This window comes from Oreochromis aureus, linkage group 14, assembly GCF_013358895.1.
Source record: "Oreochromis aureus strain Israel breed Guangdong linkage group 14, ZZ_aureus, whole genome shotgun sequence".
Taxonomy (NCBI): Eukaryota; Metazoa; Chordata; class Actinopteri; order Cichliformes; family Cichlidae; genus Oreochromis; species Oreochromis aureus.
The window spans coordinates 39,409,307-39,431,623 of NC_052955.1; the positions used below are offsets into that span (position 1 = coordinate 39,409,307).

At 42.2% G+C, this 22,317-nt stretch overlaps 1 protein-coding gene and 1 long non-coding RNA gene across 2 annotated transcripts in view; one reads left to right on the forward strand and one right to left on the reverse strand.

Annotated features, from left to right (window-relative positions):
* bcas3 (BCAS3 microtubule associated cell migration factor) overlaps positions 1-15,217 on the forward strand; it is a 316,950-nt gene extending 301,733 nt beyond the window's left edge. The window contains exon 24 of the mRNA XM_031728566.2: positions 13,769-15,217. Within this exon, the coding sequence (XP_031584426.1) occupies positions 13,769-13,917 (149 nt within the window). The 3' untranslated portion in view covers positions 13,918-15,217. The remainder of the gene's footprint in view (positions 1-13,768) is intronic.
* A 591-nt stretch (positions 15,218-15,808) lies between these two features.
* On the reverse strand, positions 15,809-22,310 carry LOC120443650. Its single transcript, XR_005615562.1, has 2 exons — positions 22,178-22,310; positions 15,809-18,084 (listed from the first exon to the last, which is right to left on the reverse strand). It is a non-coding gene; the product is annotated as an uncharacterized LOC120443650 (long non-coding RNA).
* Between the last annotated feature and the right edge of the window lie 7 nt (positions 22,311-22,317).

The window sequence follows — 22,317 nt, forward strand, 5'->3', positions numbered from 1 at the left end:
CGTGTTATGGATGCACTCTGTGGCTGAGGAAAAAAAAGTCATTGTATGAATGTGTGTGACTGGGTCAGTGAGGTTTGTAGTAAAAAGCCTTTTGAGTGGTCAATTAGAGTAGAAAAGCACTATATAAGTACTAGTGTAGCATTTATCCCTTAAATCACCTAATCACAATTCTTCAAACAGAAATGTCAGGGTCTGGCATCAGGACGTAGCCTGTTCCCAGCCTATCAGTCCTTGACAGCATCGTTTGTTCGACTGCCATTTCCTCAGATGTTGGATTCTGAAGATTTTCCCTCACCATGCCCAAATCCTGGAAACTGCCCACCAGTTCAATAATAGGATCAAATGGGACCACTTCCGTTTTGGATCGGATGGTAATGTTGGAGTGCTGGCTTAAACTTGTTAGCGAAGGTCCTCTTTTAGCGAGAGAGTTCATCCCCGAGTAAATTCAAGCACTAAAAACTGGACTAAACGTCACTCTTCAGTCTCCTGCTCCGAGAACTGTAGTAAATATCCCCGAGTCAGGAATTAGAGGGATGGATTGACATGAACTGTTTCTATTTTGCGCTGTTGTCCACGGTGAGCGCGTCTTTGAATCTCACCGTCTTACACCGCTGTTCTTTTGGACATTGTGGGCTTGTGTATATGTTTGTAGGAACTGGTTTAAGATGTAGCTCATTTTTTAGGGTGACTGATGATACAACAAAAAAATATACTGAGTCTGACTGGATTATTGCAAGCAACCACTACAATCTTCCATGAGCGTTATTGTAAAAGCAGGCTGAAATGAGACTTGGAAAAAGAAAAAGACCTTCCCAGCCAAAATCTACCTGGATCCATTCTGCTTATGAGACGTGTCTGGCCACGTTTCATACCTCTAATCCAATCTTTCAAACACTTATTTGCTATGTATGAAGATTATTTAATAAATATTAATCTGAAATGGCTAACACGTAACACATTCAGCACTTTATGAAGCACTAACTCCAATGATTCCCAACATTATTCTGTTCTTCTAAGTGCATTAATGGCTTTGTAATGCAAGGAAATAACCTCCTTACTGACACTGACAATGTGAAACAGGATGAGACAGCTTCTACACATTAGCACCTTTTACAGACTTCCATCCCTCAGAGGCTTTTGAAAACACCCATTTCTCCATGAGAGGAGGGAAGGACTGACCGACTCGAACACAGCCAGAGAAAGAAATGATGTTCTGTCTATACTAATGCAGACTACTCGCTTTCTGCGTGTTGAGGATCTGTGCAGCCACTTGTCCTGGATGAAAGCCCGTCCATGATTACGCCATATTAAAAAAAATTAGAGCTTGTGTATGAAAAGCATCTGATTCATGCTGATGCTATAGAGATAATGTTATCTCTCTCTTCTACTCGATGTCACTTAAATGCAAACAAAAGCAATACAAGGATGTCTATTTCAGTAATTGGGAAATGAACCAAAATGATCCCAATGATGAGTGCAATAATCTTCTGTTACAAACTGACAGTAATTTGAGAGGAAGCTTGCACGAGATGGTTAGCTCTTCTTTTTCCAAGCCTCTAAATGGCAGTTTTTTCTTTCTATGTTATAAGATTTTTAAAACCATCCTTGATTTATCCTGATTACAGGGACTACTTTTAGGAAATTATGAATTCCTATTGGACAAGCAGAAATAACTCCAACCCTTTATTGCTTTCAAACACTCTCAAAAACCAGAACGGTGTCCATCGAGTAAATGCCCGTCTGAGTTTTCATTCTGCCTCTTTGCATTCCTCTCACAATGGAAATATGTCTTATGTCAGTTAGAGTCTGCTTTTGCCTGTCAGTGGCCTAATGACTCAAGAGCTGTTACAGTTACCTCATAATACTAAGTTAAAACAAATTTTCATCTGCATTTTAAACATCCCAAGTCTTTGTCAGGAGCTTGTTTTTGTTGTTTTTCTCCATAATAAACGTGTTTGTCGCTGGGATGTAGTAAAGATTTAAATGTTTCAGGGTTTTTGGTCAGACTGTGTTTTGCATTAGTTTGATATTTAAAGTTACGAATCCTTGAAAAGCAGGTTTCTATAGACCTATATGATATTTAAAGAGCAGGTAACAACAACTAAACTAAAATGACTAAAAGCTGATTTTTTTAAATTTCCCATATTTACATATTTACAGTTAATAATAAGACCTTAAAATAAGAAGAAAGTTTAAAATTTACAGAATTTTAATGGGGCAGGACTTGCTGGTATAAAGAAATGAACAGAATTTGCATTTTTTTTATTTGTTTTTGTGTGTGTGAGTACTCTTCCACACACATCACCTGCTCTTTTGTGCACTTAAAATCTGTTTGTAGAATAGAATAAAATAGAACTTTATTAATCCCTTGGGGAGGTCCCCTCAGCAGCACAACACCAGTTTACCTCAAATACTAAAAAGAACAAAATATCAGCAGGTATAGAATTTAAAAGGTAATAATGAAAGGAAGTCTGAGGATTAAAGTGTAGTACTGTGGAAATGTGTCAGTGTGTAAAATATACCTTTTGTTCTTAAATCATGTAGTTTATTCCTGTAAAGCTGAATTAGGATATGACACATATGACATATTGACTGCACCACTCGCAGCACATCATTTTTATGCACATTTGGTTTGCGAGCGTGCATCCTGCTAGGATGCAGACCTTTGCTGTCCTGACCTACGTGCTCTTGTTCAAAGGGAGCCAAAGGGCCTTACATAAAAGCAGTTAAAGGAAACCATAATTCTTGGAGGTGAAATCCTCAGTTAAAAGCTGACCTTTTTCTACCCAAAGTTGATCTTTCTGTTTGTTAAAACTCATAAGTGAAAGATTTAAACACAGCGTTTCTATTGTATATAAAGACACAGCACATGCATGGAAGCCCGTCTTTGTGTCTCAGCTGCCTTTCAGTGACCCATGCACCTTTATACAGATCAGCCTGTTGACCCTGTGCTGACTGCTTTGGTGATTGTTTGTGTGTGTCTGTGTTTGCACAGTATGTTTGTCTCTCAGTGCCAACCTGTACATACGTACTGGTACTGCACTGGTGTTACGCCTGATGGAACCTAGTTCCTCTTACTGGCTTTGTAGTTTTACATGAGTTTGCTTTCATTTGCTGCTCTTCTGGTTTCACACTTGTTGAGAAAAGCATTGCAGAGACCTGGGTGTTTGTCTGTGTGTGGGTTTGCATGAAGGTGTGTTATATATCTGTAATACTGCAGTGGTTCCATTTATACAGAAGCAGGATAGCGCTGACATTTTATTAAAACAGAAAGCGATTCTGTTGTGACTGATGCACAGTCGTTGTTTCAAGACTGAAAACAATCTTGAAGAAGACTGCCTGTTAGTTTGAGCATGTGATGATGAGGAGGAAATACAATTTACAGTTTCTTCGTTTATTCACAGCATATTTGACCCAACCAAGGAAACCACGGGTATGATTCTAATGATCCACATATGTGCAACTATATATACAGAAAGTTAAACATACAGATTATAGGTAGTTTTCGAGGACTTGTGCTTGATACTTGGAGGTAGGATTTACTTTAAGGAATACTTTTAGTTGTGAAGCTGAAAACTGTTTTGGGATGCGTGCTGAATGCTTTGATTTATTTCTTTGTATTACAAAAATGTAAATAGTGATGCAGTAAGTATGTCATTAATTCTAAATGGAAACTGGAGCCACAGCAGCCAATAAATGTCTCAAAAACAAATGCAATAATAATACACAAGAAAAGACGCAAATACAATAAATGTAACAATAATAAGAATAAAGTATATCTATGGATCTTATAATTGTCTCGCCATATGACAGCTGGGATTGACTCCAGCCCCATTACGACTCTGAACTGGTCCCCCACCACACATGCAGACACACACACAGTGTACAGCTTTATCTGTCTCTTATTTTGGCATGCTCACATATTTGATGCGATGATAAGCGACAGCCTCTTGACGATGTGCTGTCTGTCAGTTTTCTCAGTGGGCACCAACACCAGCTACCTCTTTCAGCTGAGACCAGCCCTCCTGTCCAAAACCACTGACAGAGGTCTCCCAACAAGCTTGTCAAACCATATGTGTGCAACTATGTCTGCGTGTTCACGTTGGGATATTTCAGTGGGCTACAGTGGACGATCTGTTCCTTACCATAGGCAGTTTGCTTATGAAGTGCTTACACAAGTAGAACTCTTTCAATGTGCTTACTGTTGATGTAGCTGCTGTTACTTTAAATGCCTACATGAGGCTCAGGTGGTTTTTAAAATGCACAGAAATGACAGTTTCCACAAACGTCTTCACGTACGAGACAGATGAGTGACCGAACGTTTCTGGAGGGATGAACAGCTTTTTTCACAAAATACATTTCCTTAGTTGATGTTCTCTTGATGATGATCAAGGATAAGAAAGGAATATAATGGAATATAATGCATAATTTTAATGCCCAATAGACTTTCAGTGAGCAATGTGATAATTATGGAGGCATTTGATTTGGTTATATTTATCAGCGCATTTATTCCTGGTTTTCCCACTGAGCTTCATATCTGTATTCTGTGATTGTGTGCACCAGCGGGCAGATAAAGCAAATAACCGCACTTTCTCATACTCATGTTAGCCGAGGATATGTGTAAACCTAACTGACAAGGCCCAGCGAGTCATGGCCAAACAAACAGCAAAGCATGTGAAGAGCTTCAGTATCTACTGACACTCAGCCAAAAAGTGGCACATCATGAATTTGTAAAACGTTACTGGAGAATGTGCCGAAGCAAATCTGATCCATGATCGCTCCCGCTAACAAGGATCTGAAGCTAACCTGGTGATTTATCTTGGTGCCATATACAACAGGGCACCTTAAGAGGTCTTGGTGTCTTAATGAGCTGGAGCTGGAGTGGAACAGGTCAGAGACATATTTAGTTATTTATCGCTGAAGGAAACCCTCTGTGTGTGGAATTACCTCAAACACCATGGATCAAATCTGTTGCTTCATCGAGAAATGCTGCTACTAAACTTTACTGATTCAAAGAGCTGATTCAGATTTGAAGAACCTGAACTGTGGAAAAAAATAAGAAACTTTGTAACATGTCGTAATTTTCCCCAAGCCACATATATATCATTACATTCAGAAAATACAAATGTGTTTTAATCTGCAGTTCAGTTCAGCGCAACTAACTGCGTGCTGGGCATACTGCTGTTACATTACTCACTTGAGAGACCAGTCTGGGTCTGTTTGCTGTGTTTTGATCCATATCTAAGTGCAGCAGTCGGCCTATAAAAGCATTTCCATCCAGTGTCCAGTGGCGTGGCGGCTGTCGGTCTGCTCTGGGTAAGTAGCTAGTCAAAGGCTGGGTCACCACTAGGTTTTCATTAGAGCCCTAATTCAAAGCGGCCCACATAGAGTGTCAGGAGTGTCCCTGACTGTTGTTGGCACTCCTTATAACACACCCTAATGAGCAGCTGCTGGGAAACTTGTGGTTAGCTGCATATATGGAGCTGCTGGGTCAGAGAAGACAGAGAGAAAGTCTCTGCTCAAAGGCCTGAACTAGCCCCATGAATCACTTTCCTTTGCATTTGCTTCTTAATCACGCTACCTGTTGAGTATCATGATTGATGGGGCTGCGGTTTATCCCGTGGCGTTTGAGCATGTGGCCGTCGTCCGTTCTCAGAGGGCAGCTTGGTAATATGTGAGCTGGACACTGTTAGTGTGCTGTTAAATGTATTTTAAGCATCTCTTTGCCTCTGTAATTAGTCAGGAGAGATGTATGTGTATGAATCCAGGCCTGCAGCATTAACCTGTTTTAACACCAACTGGCCAGCATACATAAAAACAAATTCACTGAGCTTGATCCAGGCAGCACGTGGCTTCAGTTGCACATGCCATCTCTGCTGATATACTGTACGTGGCATGTGTGTCTCCAGCCGCATTAATGTGTGATGTCCTTTACACAGGAGCGTGTGTTAAGCCTGGCTTTTCACAGCGCATCAGGATGATCTCCGGTAGATTTTAATGAGCTTTCCCACTAATGTGGGTTCAGTCTTCCAACTGGACAGCTTTCTAAGGATCGTGCACAGCAAGGATTCATGCAGTGACTTTAAATGTTTTTATATGTGCAGCTCATTTTTATTAGTCACATTTTCACATATACTGTCAGTGTACTACGGTATGCCAGTAGCCTACTATAGATGATGAATGTGGGTGTCTGATTCTGAATATTTTGACCCCTGTAGCCGTTTCCAAAGGCCTGATGGCGTTGCATCATTCTAGTCATTCATGAAATGACTTGAAACTTCTTAAGCATTTCGTTTGTGTTTATCCTCACATTTTGTTGTTGTTGAGACTGAAATAATTTGCTTGATTGAACATTTTTTGGTCACTCTACAAAATTAAAGCACAGAAGTAGACTGCGCCCAATGCCAGTGCCTGTTTCGGGTTCGAGCCCCTACACTCTGCCATTGGGGATAAGGGCAGCTCCATGTAAGGTCACACTTATCGTTAACTTGGTTTCGCTGGGTCTTTTCCTGTGTGTCATGAATAAATTTTATTTTTTTTGGGTACCGGGACTGGTTTTATTTTGTTGTATGTATCCGTGACACCTTAAAGGCCGGTGCGTGAAAATATTGTCGGACATAAACCGGTCCGTGGCGCAAAAAAGGTTGGGGACCGCTGGTATAGAGAATAGAATCACTGCTTCTTTGAGTAGAAAGCATATTTCTTTAAGAAATGGGCCAAAATGCACAGAGGTCAGCGGAGACTGCTTCAAGCTTACGGGGAGGCGGTAGTAACTGAAATAACCACTTGTCACAACCAAAATACGTAGAGAAGCATCTCTGAATGCACAACACGCTGAAGACCACATCAGGTACCACTCCTGTCTGCTAAGAACAGGAAACTGAGGGCTCGCCAAAACTGGAAAAATGTTGCCTATTCTGGTGAGTCTTGAATGTGTTTGGACATTCAAAAATCATCCTGCCTCATATCTGCAGTGATGACTGTCTCTATATGGGCCAGAATCTGTGAGGAATGTTTCCAGCAGCTTGTTGAATCTATTTCATGATGAATTAAGGCACTTCTGAAGGTAACAGTGAATCCAAGCCAGTACTAGCAAGGTGTACCTAATAAAGAGTCTGGTCTTTTGTTCATTGACAGTATGAAAAATCACCATTACAAGCTAGCAGTAACCCGACTTTGCTCCATAATGATGACGTGAAGCAATTTTCACATAGGTTTCACACAAGTTAGCATATGCACATGTGTATAAGTGCGTGTGTGACACTGTTGGGGGGTTGGAATGTGACGTGAGAGCACTAATCAGAGGCAGCTGCAGCTAATGGTGAGATTAAAGTTAAAACACAAAAACAATCAGCTAGGATAAGTATACTATGGCTATGGGTTACTGCCCCCATCCCAGCCTCCCAGGGGGAAAGAGGGATGGATGGATAGAAGGATGGATGAGACTCTACCCAGTCTGGCTGGCACAGAGCCTCTGATTAAAAGCTCCTTTGTATTCTCTTTGATCCCCTCCTCTCAGTGGTGTGTCTCATCTCACCATAACAGGCACATGACACACACTGACACACTGCCAGTCGGGGCCTCAGGAAGTGCTCTGTACATGCAGTTGTGTTCGTGAGGACATTTCTCCTTCACAGTACATAAGAGCACAGACAAAGGCAGAAAATGACACGCGTGTTAGTCGGTCATGTTGGGAAGACTGTAAACTGAAAACGTACAGAGTTCTTGACATTGGGATAACTGATTAACATAAACTCTTCAAAGTCCACAGTCTGGATTTTTTTTGTGATTGCCAATTTCAGCAGTCTCATTCAGCAGATGGTGTTTAATTTCCATGGAGATAATCGCATCCTGGCAATAATAACATTGTACTCAAATACATCTGACAGGGAAAGTAGCACGAGCGGTCAGTCGAAAAGACAGGTTTCAAACCTGCAGATTAGTCAGACTTAACCAAAGGTGACCAGGAAAATAAAGGTGTGTGTTGTACTTGATGTAGTTGCTATCCCAAACCGTAGAGGTGATCTACTAAATTTAACTAATACCACCTAAATAGTAAAAACTAGAAAATCCCATTAACTTGTAGAGGAAGTGATGTGCAAGTGTGAAAAGATGTGAGGACTTTTCACAGCCGCTAAAATATTTGTGTGCTGTGAGAGCAGATTTAGTGTGTGTGAATAAAAATGAAAGTCTGCATGTGTTTGTGTGAGAGTGTAAGAGGATTAGGCCTGTTCACAGCCGAGGGTTCAGGCTGGAGCGTTTCGGACCATTCCCTCTGTACGGCTGATGAGGTATTAACTTGCTGCTGTGTTGTTATGTGTCTGTCGGATTGTGTTGAGGACAAATTTCCAAAATGTACTAAATTTTCCTCCTTCAGCACTGCCGAGAACCCCCATCCCCGCAGTCATCCAACTCCAGCCTGGAAAACCTCCCCGTTATCCCCAACTGTGGCATACGCTTCTGGTTTACTGACAGCTTTTTCATATCCATGTTTTGAGTTAACATGCATTTTCTTTTGAAGACTGGCCCCCGATGTCATCCTGAGCATGGCTTCAGTCCCAGGAGCCTTACAGTCATCATTTGTAGCGACAGAAGGCCTACATGGTTTAGATTCTACATGTGTTGAGAAAAAAGAGTTTTCTTGGTGAAGAAGATTTAGTTTTTGTCACCTCCGGTGGTTAAACTACTATCTCAGAGCTTTCTTCTCCTTGGGATAGTCCACGCTGTATCCCAAGAGTCCCATCTGCTGCGCGCTTTCAAATTTTTTGCATTAAAAATGACATTTTTATAGATAAGCCACCACATAGTAACACTCAGATCAGCCACTCTGTAAAAGCCTATATCAGTCAAACCTCGTGGTAGTTTCCGTTTCTTCGCTGGCCTCACTCCAGAGCAGCATTATCTACACATCACATCAGACAAAACCACCTTGTAAATAATCATATTACTTTACCTTGTGACATCAGTCCCAGAGGAAAAGATCCCCGACGTTAGAGCGCTTGGGGATTGTGTTGGGGGCGTGAGAGGTTAAGACTTGTTGAATAGCTGGTGGGCGTCACACAATGAGGTGGATTAGGCAGCACTAGAAAAGGCCTTTAGGGCTTTACTGGGGTGTTCAGCAGCTTACATCGCCTTCAATAACACTGCAGCACAGATCCAGCTGGGTAACTGAGGTTGGCAAAAAGACTAGCCTGTAGGGTAAGAGCCTGGAAGTATTGATCAGCGGTGTAGAAAGAATGGAGGCTGTGAGGAAAAATAACATTAGCAGAGTTTTTTGGATTTACAGGAAGAATTAAACTATGAAAATGCTAGTAGGTAAAAAAAATAAAAAGTAGAACTCCTTTGGGTCCACCCGAAGGAGCCCAACACTGTGGTGTTTACTGCGATATTGTGTGTTCATGTGTCAGACAGAGAAAGTGAGTATTAAAAGGCAGAATTGGCCTTTTAAACCAATATCAATGTAGCCATCCCAGCGTCACCAGTTTCTCCACTTTACATCTTAAAATCATAACTTTAGTGTTATTGCTGATGTTTTGGACTCTGAAGTTTTTGGATAAGCGAATGAAGCGCTGACGTAACAACAGCAAACTGCATAAACTCTACAGAGTCAGCCTCAAGTGGCCATCGTTTTTTGCATTTTTCTATATTTAAACATGTACACTGGCAGCATTTATAGAAATATGTCAGCATGAATTATATGTTTTCCCAGATACTAATTAAATCACCAGTACTGTATTATCTGAACCCAGAACAGTGTAAACCAGCAGTTCTCATCCCTGCTTGGAATTACTGCAACATTTCTGCCCAGTGTAGCGTTGGGAAATTAAAGAGGAAGGGGTTGGGAGAGGCTGGGATCACACCACAGTGTGGCACATTGCATGTTAGCTGGGATAATAACAGTTGCGGTTTGTATTAGGTTTCCTGAGCTAAAGTAAGAAGCTTCCACTTCCTGCAAAGCCACCATGACAAAGACAGTATCCACATTAGCTCCTGAACATCTGCAGGACACAAAGACACATTAAACTGTGGTTTCATGTCACTGCGCCATGAATTTGAACTCAGTCTTAAGCAAATTAGGATTTTTGTTCATCCCGAGGTCAGTAACGTGTTCTGCAGTTAGTTTCAAACGGCTGAAAGGATTCACAGCGTTACATTCTGACCCAGGAAAAACTCGAGGAGTGACAACAGTTTTAGAAAAAGGCCAGAAAAACACTGTAGATCACAGCAGCACCTGTAAACAGCTGTATTTACCTTTATTTTCACTCTGGTTGAGAATATTGTGTCACTAACACAAGAATGACCGAAATACATCTCAGACCTACCAGCACTGCTTTCTTTTCATATTGAAGTTATTCTGGAGAGGACTCAGAGTTTGAAAGTGTCAAAATGTCTGTTACAGTTAGAATAACAAATCACTGCACAGGAGTAAATAAGTAATAATTTACTAAACCAAAAGAATAAGTATTAAATATAATGCTTAACTTCTTGTTGTTGGCGGTTTGATCCTTGTTGAGTCGTCGAGTCCTTCTTTCTCTTGCCAATATGAAACAAAAAAGCCAGTCGGTCAAAAAAAATCAGTCTTGCAGATGTTTCGTGTCCCTGAGTGTGTGTCGGATGAGAACATTTGACCGTCTCTAGTCTACAGCCTGAGCAGTGAGCATGTGCACGTCTCCTGTAAATGCATTATCAAATCCTGCTCTCAATTTGTCGATGACAGCCATGCTCCGTCACAGATGCGCAGTGCTGTGTATTTGCAGGGCGGCGACCGGTGTCAGCATAGCGGCCGGGAAGCAACAGCAGATTAAACGCAGCTAGAAGCCTGATGGATGTCACTGTACACTGCATGCATCACAGTCTTAATACTGCGTTGCCACTTATGCGCACGCCATCCCTTCCACATATCTATGAATATGGTTTACAGCATATAATAACAGTAATAAGTTCCTTATGGAGGGATTCTTACCAAAGTAGCTCGGTCAATCCACAGAGAGGGACGCTGAAGGGCTGGGGGGCGGTGGACCCATGCAACATGTCAGAAATATGCCCTGTGTCACCCAGAGAGTTGAGTACCAGAATAACTGATGTCCACTCATACTGTGGGTTATTCCCACAGATGTGGATTTCATCTGTCTGACACAAAAGCAGGTTCGTAGTGGTCTGATGAGTAATCGCGGTGGAGCAATAAGAAGGGAAACTCCTGGAATCTCTGCGCTGTCTAAAAATCCCTTTTTGACTCTGTGTAAAGTGAAGCTATTAAAGTCCAAAGTTTCGAGGCTATGCGTCTGTGACTGGCGTGTGCTGTAACACTCACATCTGCTCTAATGTTTAGACTTGATCGTGTATGTTATTGTGTCTTGCTAAAGTACTTTGAAAATAATTAGAAGTAGATTTTGTAATATTATGATACAATCCATAGACCACCAACAAAAGTACCTCCATCTGCTGAGCAGACACGGTACAAACTCACAATGTGTTTGATGTGTGAATTTAACCCTCAGTCAGCCATCAATTAGCGTATTGGTCATCAAAAATGTGAGAATTCCCGATCTAGATTATCAAAACATTTTCTTTTAAGGGAAAACTCTCAGTGCTTGCTCTGAAATGTTGGTAATAATCCCATTAAACATGAAAACTTGATGGAAGCCCAACTACAAGAACTACAGTAGGTTAAAGTTAAAGCATTTAGAAAGATTGATTGGGGTCGTTTAACTTGTGCAGTCATAAAAGAGAAAATTAAATATGCAAAGAAGCGATATGTTTGTAATACACCGGTGGAATGAAAAGGGAGTTTTCCTGTTGCTTCAACTGTTAGTTGCTTCATAACTGCAAATGCAATCGATGTTTTTAGTAAACAGCGTCCTATAGCCGGGGTGTGGCGATGCCGTCAGGAGGGTTTTCACTTGGGCACAAATGAAGCAGTGTGGATGCACTTCCTCAGGACCTGAGCAGCATCTCAGCCCAGCTTAGTGAAGTCTTGTCACTTGATATTTTTCAGTAGAAACTTTCTTTGAGCTGCTGTCGGTAGATTTTATTTACTCATTTTCAGCTAGTACAGGGAGTGCAGAATTATTAGGCAAATGAGTATTTTGTCCACATCATCCTCTTCATGCATGTTGTCTTACTCCAAGCTGTATAGGCTCGAAAGCCTACTACCAATTAAGCATATTAGGTGATGTGCATCTCTGTAATGAGAAGGGGTGTGGTCTAATGACATCAACACCCTATATCAGGTGTGCATAATTATTAGGCAACTTCCTTTCCTTTGGCAAAATGGGTCAAAAGAAGGACTTGACAGGCTCAGAAAAGTCAAAAATAGTGAGATATCTTGCAGAGGGATGCAGCAGTCTTAAAATTGCAAAGCTTCTGAAGCGTGATCATCGAACAATCAAGCGTTTCATTCAAAATAGTCAACAGGGTCGCAAGAAGCGTGTGGAAAAACCAAGGCGCAAAATAACTGCCCATGAACTGAGAAAAGTCAAGCGTGCAGCTGCCAAGATGCCACTTGCCACCAGTTTGGCCATATTTCAGAGCTGCAGCATCACTGGAGTGCCCAAAAGCACAAGGTGTGCAATACTCAGAGACATGGCCGAGGTAAGAAAGGCTGAAAGACGACCACCACTGAACAAGACACACAAGCTGAAACGTCAAGACTGGGCCAAGAAATATCTCAAGACTGATTTTTCTAAGGTTTTATGGACTGATGAAATGAGAGTGAGTCTTGATGGGCCAGATGGATGGGCCCGTGGCTGGATTGGTAAAGGGCAGAGAGCTCCAGTCCGACTCAGACGCCAGCAAGGTGGAGGTGGAGTACTGGTTTGGGCTGGTCTCATCAAAGATGAGCTTGTGGGGCCTTTTTCGGGTTGAGGATGGAGTCAAGCTCAACTCCCAGTCCTACTGCCAGTTTCTGGAAGACACCTTCTTCAAGCAGTGGTACAGGAAGAAGTCTGCATCCTTCAAGAAAAACATGATTTTCATGCAGGACAATGCTCCATCACACGCGTCCAAGTACTCCACAGCGTGGCTGGCAAGAAAGGGTATAAAAGAAGAAAAACTAATGACATGGCCTCCTTGTTCACCTGATCTGAACCCCATTGAGAACCTGTGGTCCATCATCAAATGTGAGATTTACAAGGAGGGAAAACAGTACACCTCTCTGAACAGTGTCTGGGAGGCTGTGGTTGCTGCTGCACGCAATGTTGATGGTGAACAGATCAAAACACTGACAGAATCCATGGATGGCAGGCTTTTGAGTGTCCTTGCAAAGAAAGGTGGCTATATTGGTCGCTGATTTGTTTTTGTTTTGTTTTTGAATGTCAGAAATGTATATTTGTGAATGTGGAGATGTTATATTGGTTTCACTGGTAAAATAAATCATTGAAATGGGTATATATTTGTTTTTGTTAAGTTGCCTAATAATTATGCACAGTAATAGTCACCTGCACACACAGATATCCCCTAAAATAGCTAAAACTAAAACAAACTAAAACTACTTCCAAAAACATTCAGCTTTGATATTAATGAGTTTTTTGGGTTCATTGAGAACATGGTTGTTGTTCAATAATAAAATTATTCCTCAAAAATACAACTTGCCTAATAATTCTGCACTCCCTGTATATTCATGAAAGAGGGCTGCACCCCCGGTAGTTCTGAATAAACCACAAGGAGACTGAGGCGGCACACGTAGGTCTGGTTATTGATTAGCCAAGGATCTTGTTTGTCTGCTGGCTCTAACTCTACGTTCTCTCATTGTGTCTCACTGTCCCCGCAGAGCTGCAGAGGGAGGGCAGCATCGAGACCCTCAGCAACAGCTCAGGTTCCACCAGCGGCAGCATCCCACGCAACTTCGAGGGCTACCGCTCGCCGCTGCCCACCAACGAGAGCCAGCCGCTCAGCCTCTTCCCCACCAACTTCCCCTAGGACTCCTCGTCGCTGGCATCCGTCCCACCCGACCCCCTGCTCCGCCTCCCCATCCACCATCGTCCACTCACGCACCGATGCGGTGTATTGAGTCCAAATCAAAAGATTTGTGTTTCTATGGTCAGCATGTTTTACTTTTTGTTTCTTCTCGTCTCAGACGGCTGCTCACCAATCAGCTGCGGCCGCCACTGATCATTCATTTCTGGGGTTGAATTTTCAAGCTGCTGAAAATTGTGCCAATTTCCACTCAATTCAAATCTGATCATTTTAATTCCCAAATCATTCCAAAAACACAACCGATTTGCTGTTTACCCTCGAATTGTGCTCATGTCTGGGTGGAAACACCTGGACTCGTTTATTGCAGACTTTTGGAAACTCATTCATTTAAAGGGTAGCAGCTGTTTTGAGCAGCTGCTTAGAAGTACGCTAAATAAAGAACAGATAAAATACAGTTTAATATTTTGATATGTCTGCTGTCAGGGAGAAACGTCCAATATTTTCAATATTAGAGCGTAACCCTGCTCGTTACCTTGTTGCTGCGTCGCCTGCTGCTCGCTCAGCTGCCGTCGTTCTCCGTGTGTTTTTGAAGGTTAGGTGTGCCCATTGTCTGAATGAAGCGTATGAAACGGGAGTGCTGACAGAGGAAAAAAAGGAAATGTTTGTTCCAGGCAGCGACGTGCGGGAGCTCCTTCTCCCCCTGTAAGAGCGTGTTGCTGCTGTCATGGCCTCCCGCTCAGTGTTTTAGATTCAATTTGCTCCTTTCATGCCTTTGATTTTCATGTAATCACATTTGACAAAGGGTGCAGTAACGAGATGACACTATTACTGCTTTGCTGGAGTAATTTAGATGTTTACAGTGTAATCGAGATATGTTTCTGAAATCATTTGGATATATTTCCCACTCCGCCTTTCCAGATAGTAAATTTTAATTGAGCGCAGTAATGGAGGCTTGTGTAGTCGTCACGCCGAATTTTGTACATTAACAACTTTTGACCAAAATCTTTTTCCTGTTCAAGATCTTTCAAATCTATATTTTCCTCTCTTTTTTTTCTTTGCCTGCAGAAATAAAGAGTTTGTCTGACAGTTTGTCCAAAGTGAAAATAACTGCACTCCCAAGAAAATGCTCGAAATGTAATTTGCAGTGCTACATGTGGTCTGCCTGCATGTCAGATGTGCTTTCTCAGACACTGAATGGACAGTAAAAAAAAGAAAAACATCATTGTTATTCTTGTTGTTACATTTGTGAAACATTGACTTCTTTCCCTGCATTCATGCAAGAAAAAAAACAAAGTGAAGAAAATGAAACTGTCTTTTGTCCTCACTCTGATTGCTCCTAATGTTCCCATTTCAACCACGGCGGTGACCATCAGCACACAGTACCACTGCTAATTAGTGCCATATTTTTTAACAGGCAGTAACGGGCGGTTAAAGGACGTTTTATGGGCAACTCGTGCTCTTTGTTCTGAGAGAGAAGTGAGAGGGCATGTTTGTTTCTCTGTTAATCAGCAAAACTTCTAATTCTAAAAACAAAACTGATGACAGTTAAACTGAATGAAATTAGATTAACAGCGTGTGCTTTATGTGCTACCACTGATCTCATTCTTAACACTGTGAGCTGCAGTGGAACCTTCCCAGCCTTGAAGAGAAAAGATGCGTAACCATCAACAGCTCGCGTCGTACGCTCATGTATATTTCAAAAGGAAAATGGCTACAGCACGAGTTCATGCACAGACTGAATGGATAAATGTGAACCTTTGCAAAGTGTGTTTGTTTAGGCTGATGTGCAAGATTCCGTTACGAATAAAGGAAAAATAAACTCCAGCTGGGAGGATGTGCCACTTCACCAGAGGAACTTCAGCATTATGCAACATAAACAGAAAGGACACAGCAGTTTGCAGATGAAAGTCACTTTATTTTGTCATGTTCTTGCAAACACTTTACATTATTAAATATCTTCAGAGGTGCACATTTTAATACAGAGGAAGTCTCCGTCACCACCACGGACATGTTTGAAATGTAACAAAAGTTCCACACGCACCAAAATCCCTAAAAATGTTTTAAATATATACAATTATTGATTTCTAGCAAGTGGGCAGTGACGTGGGAGTACACGGAAAGAAATTCTGAATGGCTGAACTGAGCAGCACTGTTTACATGAACTCAGAGGAACATGTGTGCTGTTACTGAGCTCCTAAATCTGCTCCCTGATTTCAGTCAGTGAAGATGACACAGTTGGCTCCCTGACTTATAAACTGCTCAAACTTTGAGATTTCTTGATTCTGATCAGAGCTCCTGCTTGGAAATGTGTGATGAGAGAACAAAACTTGTGAATATTCAGCAGGACTGTGACAGTATTAGCTAATCGGGTCAGCAGCCGGCAGTAGAATATAAGAAGAGTGCTGCAGGTTTTTGGTGAGATCAGCGTCCAGCTCGACTGAACAGTTTCCCAGAATCATCAGCATCATTTTGGTCATCAGAGATTTTGTTAGTTTGTGATTCTTTAGGCCAAGTGCCAACAATTGATGCTGTTGCATAGCTGTGCACCGCTTTCCATTTAGTGTTATCAATAAACATGCTTATTGCCAGCTGCAGTTCAAAACATAATTTTCAGAATAAAGAGCAAGAGGTCTGCTGGCCTTCTCTGAAGTGTCTCACATTGTATTCTTTGTGATAAGTGTGCAGTGTTCCTCGTAGCTCACACTTTCACTTGTGGAAGAAGGCCTGTTACACAGTGAGTGTGTGCAGTAACAAGCTCCCTTCCAGGCAAAGCATTGGGCCCTGAGTTCTGTTGCTACTCAGCAGCTTTTCCTGAGTTTGTGTTGTGCACAAGGCAAATTAGATTTGAACCCATGACTGTCTCTCTGCTTGAGTTTTTACCACCACGAACTCCCAGCTGGTTTCAGCATTTCACTTCAGCTACAAACCAATACAGTGTTGTTCTTTCGTGTATGGCTGTGCAGTTGGAGAGTGTAAATTGGCTCCCTATGGTGACTGTAAATTACAAATCAACTGTTCGGGAATTCAATATTGGCGTGGATTCTACGTCCTCAATAAAACGAACTCGACTAGTTTTTAAAACGATACACACTGAATTTTGCGTTAAGACGGGATTTAAAGAGACATGCATTGCTGTGGAGAGGGCTGTAAACACACATTCTGCAGAGATTATTATTTTCATCTTTTTCTAAATATGTTTTTGGAGAAATTCAGTGAGCGCTCCATTTAGTTGCACAGGGTTGAAAAAAAGTGCGCGGTGGACTGACCAGAGGAAGACTCCACTCACACTGAAACACTCAGGCTGTGCTTTAAGGACGAAAATTTGATGCTTTTATGTTTAAAGTGTCGTTGTTTTCTTTTCTTTTCTTTTTTTTTGTTTTGTTCTTATTTTGACTAAATTCAGTGATGTTAAAAATACACTGAAGCTGTTTCCAAAGTATTGTGGAGAAAACAGGCTGCTGATTTTAAATAGTGTGCAACAAGTGATTAATTCAGGCGCATCAAATCATATGTTAGAACCCTGATGCTGAACAGCACAGCTGTGTGAAACCTGGTTTTCTGGCTGAAATCATTATTTCTGTGAGCAGGATAATTATTCGAAAATTCAAATGAAGCGACGCTGAAATGAAACTGTGTGAAAAGTCTGGACTCGGTGTTCCTGCGGGCTCCCGGCGTGCCACCCTCTGAGACCACCGTCACGCAGTGACATTCATTCAGAACTTTTCAGGTTCGTTTCATTCAGACCGAGTCATTCATATTGCAGTGCGTGTGATCTGACGTGACGTGACGTGACTCTGATCCGTAATTCGATCCTTCGATATTTCGGATATCTGTCGTTCAGGCGTGATTTTAATTTACTGCAGCTTCACTGTTTCTGCCGCGTTTTAAATGATTTTCAGGCTGTTTAAATTTTTTCATTCTCCAGGTGTTTTCATAAGGATCGAAATAAGAATAAAGCGTATTTGTCTAAACTTCCCTGCCCTGGGTGAGAGGTTTTCTGTGGGCTATTTAGCGGATGTCCTGATGTTTTGCGGTGCCGGGTTCCTGAAAGCAGAGGCCTGCAGGTACAGCCTCTCCTCCTCCTCCGCTCCTCTGCTGCTGATCCTTAATATGATTCAATGTTCCCGGCGCTGCAGCTGCTAATTTAATCTCTCCATGCTGTCAACACATCTGCAAAACACACAAAAGATTATTTTGCTGTTTAAAAAAATGTGCCTCGATTTACATGAAATGGTAATAAATGCTGTCAGCTGGATGATGTTAAATACCCGAATGTTTGCTGATTAGGATGAATTTAGACCTGCTGTTCCGAACCACAAGCATGCACATAAACAGAGTGGAATCTCTTTCTTGGATTTATTTGGTAAAACTGCGCGCAAAAAAGAGACTTTGTTGTAGTTTTTAAAAACAAAAATACAAATATAATCTAGTTGAGCGATTGTTTGCTCGATGTGCCAAACAAATGTTTGTTTGTTTGCTTGTTTGTTTAAAAACTATAAATAATAAATGGAACTTCATAAATGTTTAGATTTGAGTGGATGAATCTTATGGGGTTTTTTTCTTTAAGCTTATTGTATTATTATTAATGTGCCTTCGTGCGTTTTGCAGTCACATTGTTTATCGGAGAGATTCGTAAAACATCGATTCCAGGTTTAAGAGAATCGCTGTAAATAAGGATGAACTTGCTTTGACAAAAATTTGTGCGCATGCACGAGTGCAGTAAAAATAATTTGTGTCCGTTCGGGTCCAGAATCCAGAAGAATTCACCCAGCAGAGCTAATTATTGGGTCTCGGGGTAACCCTGTGTACTTTTCAAGGATAACGTGCAGACATACTGCACCGTAAGTGCGCCGTTACTTCTAGATTTTCAGGAGTAATATCAGGAGATTCCAGCTGAATAACAAACACAGTTTAGGTGCAAATATTATTCTTACTTTTTTTATCTTAAACTTTAATATTTTAGTATTTCCTTCGGGAAATCTAAATAATTTCTCACATCCGGCCCCCGGATGTCCGCGAGAAATTTCCTCTATAAAGTAGTAACCCGACAACAACAGAAGCCCGTTTTAATTCATAGTTTATTTCATATTTATCTATTTTTTTTCTACCTGAGATTAACAGCAACAGGTGATGTCATCATTTGAATTTCCTGTATTCGCGTCTTTTTTCATCTCTGGACAAACTCAGACACGTACACGAGCGCAGCGCGCCGTGCACCTGTGGCGCCACTCAAACGTCTCCTGTCCCTGACGCAGTGACCAGCAGCATCAGAACTGAGATGGCTGAAATGAGCAGGGGGATTAAATGTACTGAAACGGAAAGACTTCAGATTTCTGTGAGGCTGTCTGCTGCGTGACGCCTGTAGCTGTGACAGCTCTGTCACCCTCCTCTGGTTCCCTCGGGTCACCATAGCGCCCTCACCTGGCGTTCCACCTGTCAGTCAGACGCACCTTAACCCCTCTATTCAACATCGTGGACGCAGATGAGATATGGCGCAGAATGCAGCAAGGAAGGTAAAAGGCTTCAGCCCTGGATGTGAGTGGCTGTAGTTCATGACTGAACATGTGTAAGGTGTGAGATTTTTATTTTATTATTGTTATTATTATTATTTTAATAGCATATCTGTGATGCATCCGGTAATATCCAGATCCAAAAACAAACAAGCAAACATCTTTTTCGATGCATTGTTCCAAATAATATGTGTGCGAGAGTGTTTGAGTTTGGGAGGGCTTAAGGAAACATTTTCCTTTTGCTACAAGTGAGAAGTGATATGTTTCATTTAGCAAAGGCAGCCGGAGAGGAGCAGGAGGAGGAGGAGGTAGAGGAGATGAAGGAGAGGAGGAGGAGGAGGAAAGCTGCTGGTAGTTACAGGAGGAGGAGAGAGAAGGAGGAGCGGGAGAAGAGAAAAGAAGGAGGAGGAGGAGAGGGCCGCTGGTCGCCGGGTTTCCATGTGACAAGGGGAAATATGAGGGACTTTGACAGGTCTTAAACGGTCTGGCGCCAAGGCCTCAGTCTAGCCGCTAAATATAGCCTGAGAGATGATGCAGGGAGATGGGAGGAGAAGATGGAGAGATGAAAGGAGAAAAGGAACAATGCAGAGGAAAGGAAGAAAATAACAATACTCGATTATAGACGAATATGGCGCAAAAACCGTCCCGTTACGTTGTAATTAGAGCGTCTTTGGCCCGGATCGCTGACACAGGGGCCAAATGACCGGGACGGAAGGCGCATTTTACGCACAGTTGTATTGTCTTGTATTGAACGGACGAATAAAGGACATAGAAAAACCTCAGTCAACTTCCTACTGTATGGAAAGCGTCCTGCAAGTAGTTAATTCGGGGTAAATATGATCCTGCAGCTTGAAGTGTGACAAGCAGCTCCAAAGGTCTCAGATTTAAGCCTCCAAACGTCCTCATCTAGGCTCATTTCTGACAACTATGTGATCTTATTTTTTTTTATTATTATTTTAATAATAGAAATTTTCAGACAACAGAAACTGACGACAAAACCAGAGAATTTGCTCATTTTTGGCGCATTTTTTCTTCGCAGACTGCTTCATATCCACATCCCCAGCTGACAAACACATGCCCAAAGAACAAGTCTAAGGAGCATATTTACTGTCTGCTTCCATTAGTCCACAACACACAGGACACGTTAATCTATCAGGCCGATGCCCCTTCCACGTAGAGCTCCCAGCAGCCTGGAGCTCTGCTGCCTTGACTTAATGACTTTTAAATCGCGCTTGATGGAGATTTCTGTACCGTTGAAGGCACAGAACAAATAAATGGTGACTAATTTGTAAAAGCATTGTTGATACAATTATCCAGTTGAGCATTCCAACAGAAAAACCGTTATCCACCTCCATATGTTGCTAATCTGTTTTCATTTGTGTCACAGTAAAGCCCAGTGAGCAGCTCCCAAAGTCTCCTACGTCTTCATAAAAATAAAAAAGCAGCTTTAGGGACGAGTCAGCTGTTAGATACACACCACAACAACACCCATCTTAATTATTTTTACACTGAAACAACTCTTCTTAACATTGACACTCTCTGTGCTGCTGATGTGTGTGCCGTGCGGGAGCGCATGACGCTTCGGGGATGTGTGTGGGATCCACTGGGCTCATGGAAACGGCTTCATTCAGGTGTATGAGCCCCGTTCACCGGAGCTACTCTCTCTCTGGCCTGCTGACTCTTTTACGCATGGCTGTATGATGGGAGTCGAGCAACAAGTGTGTAACACAGAGATGTGCAGACATCCCATGCTCTTAAATCACATGACATGCTGTATCTGACACACAAGCCGAATGGTGGTGTCGGTTTGGAGATATCAAATCGTTTTGTTTGCACTTTTCTTTTCTGATTGTCTTTTTTGTTTTGAGGCCGAACGGATTACTTGGTAGTTTAGAAGCATTTCGTCTTTTGATTATTTTATTTTATTTATTCAATTTTTTATTTTTTTGTTTTGATGTTTAGATTTATTATTGAAGACATTTAGATGGCTAGTAAGAATTTTGTGCGGGTGTCAGCGGAAGCCGCAGAGAGGCGGCTAAGTTCCAGGGGTTCATCGGAAATGCGCAGTTGTCGCTGACACACTTATTCAGAGGGATTAACACTTTTTGTTTCAGTTTTTGTCCAAGTGACGCCTGTGGCCCACTCGCGATCGTCCCAGCCCGGAGAGGGCAGCTGTTTATCCAAAACGAGGAGGCGGGGGGGGTGGGGGACTCAGATCCGACACTGAGTCATGACCGAGGCAGGACAGTGGAGCAGAGCCGCAGATGAGACTTCGCTTCACAGCACTTGAGGGTAAATCTAAAGAGACAGGAGATTGTTCTTACTGCGGCGCATCAGCCGACCGGCGCCGAGCGACTCTCCAACAAACCGAGTCCGAGTTCACTGGATTCTGCCGAAGGAGCTCCGCAGAGCAGAGTGCTGGGAGGCTGGTGCCTCACACCACCACCACCACCCCCTCCTGGCTCCTGGAGTCCCGCACTGCTCTTGGTTTGACAAAATACAACCTGTCGGAGATTACACACCACCACGGCCTGCCCCAAACTCAGACTGAGCTCTAAATCATCTCACCGCTGTTTGATATCGGAGTTTAAAAAAAAAAAAAGAAAAGAAAAGAAAAAATAATCCCCACGACAGCCAGCAGCACCGCAACAGCAGGAATAAAGCAGCGACACAATACTAACAAGTTCAAATACATGCAGTAAACTTCATCTGCAGCCAAACAAGGAAGAGATGGTATCGAAGTGAGCACTCACCGCTTTTTTCTCCCTCATTTTTCTCGCAAAATTCACTCATCAATATTCATCGGGCTTCCTCTGTTTTTGCTCCACGCAGCATCAGAGTTGGTCTTTTCCAGCCCGCTTTACTCTGCTGCCGCCTCCCCGTCAGCCCCACC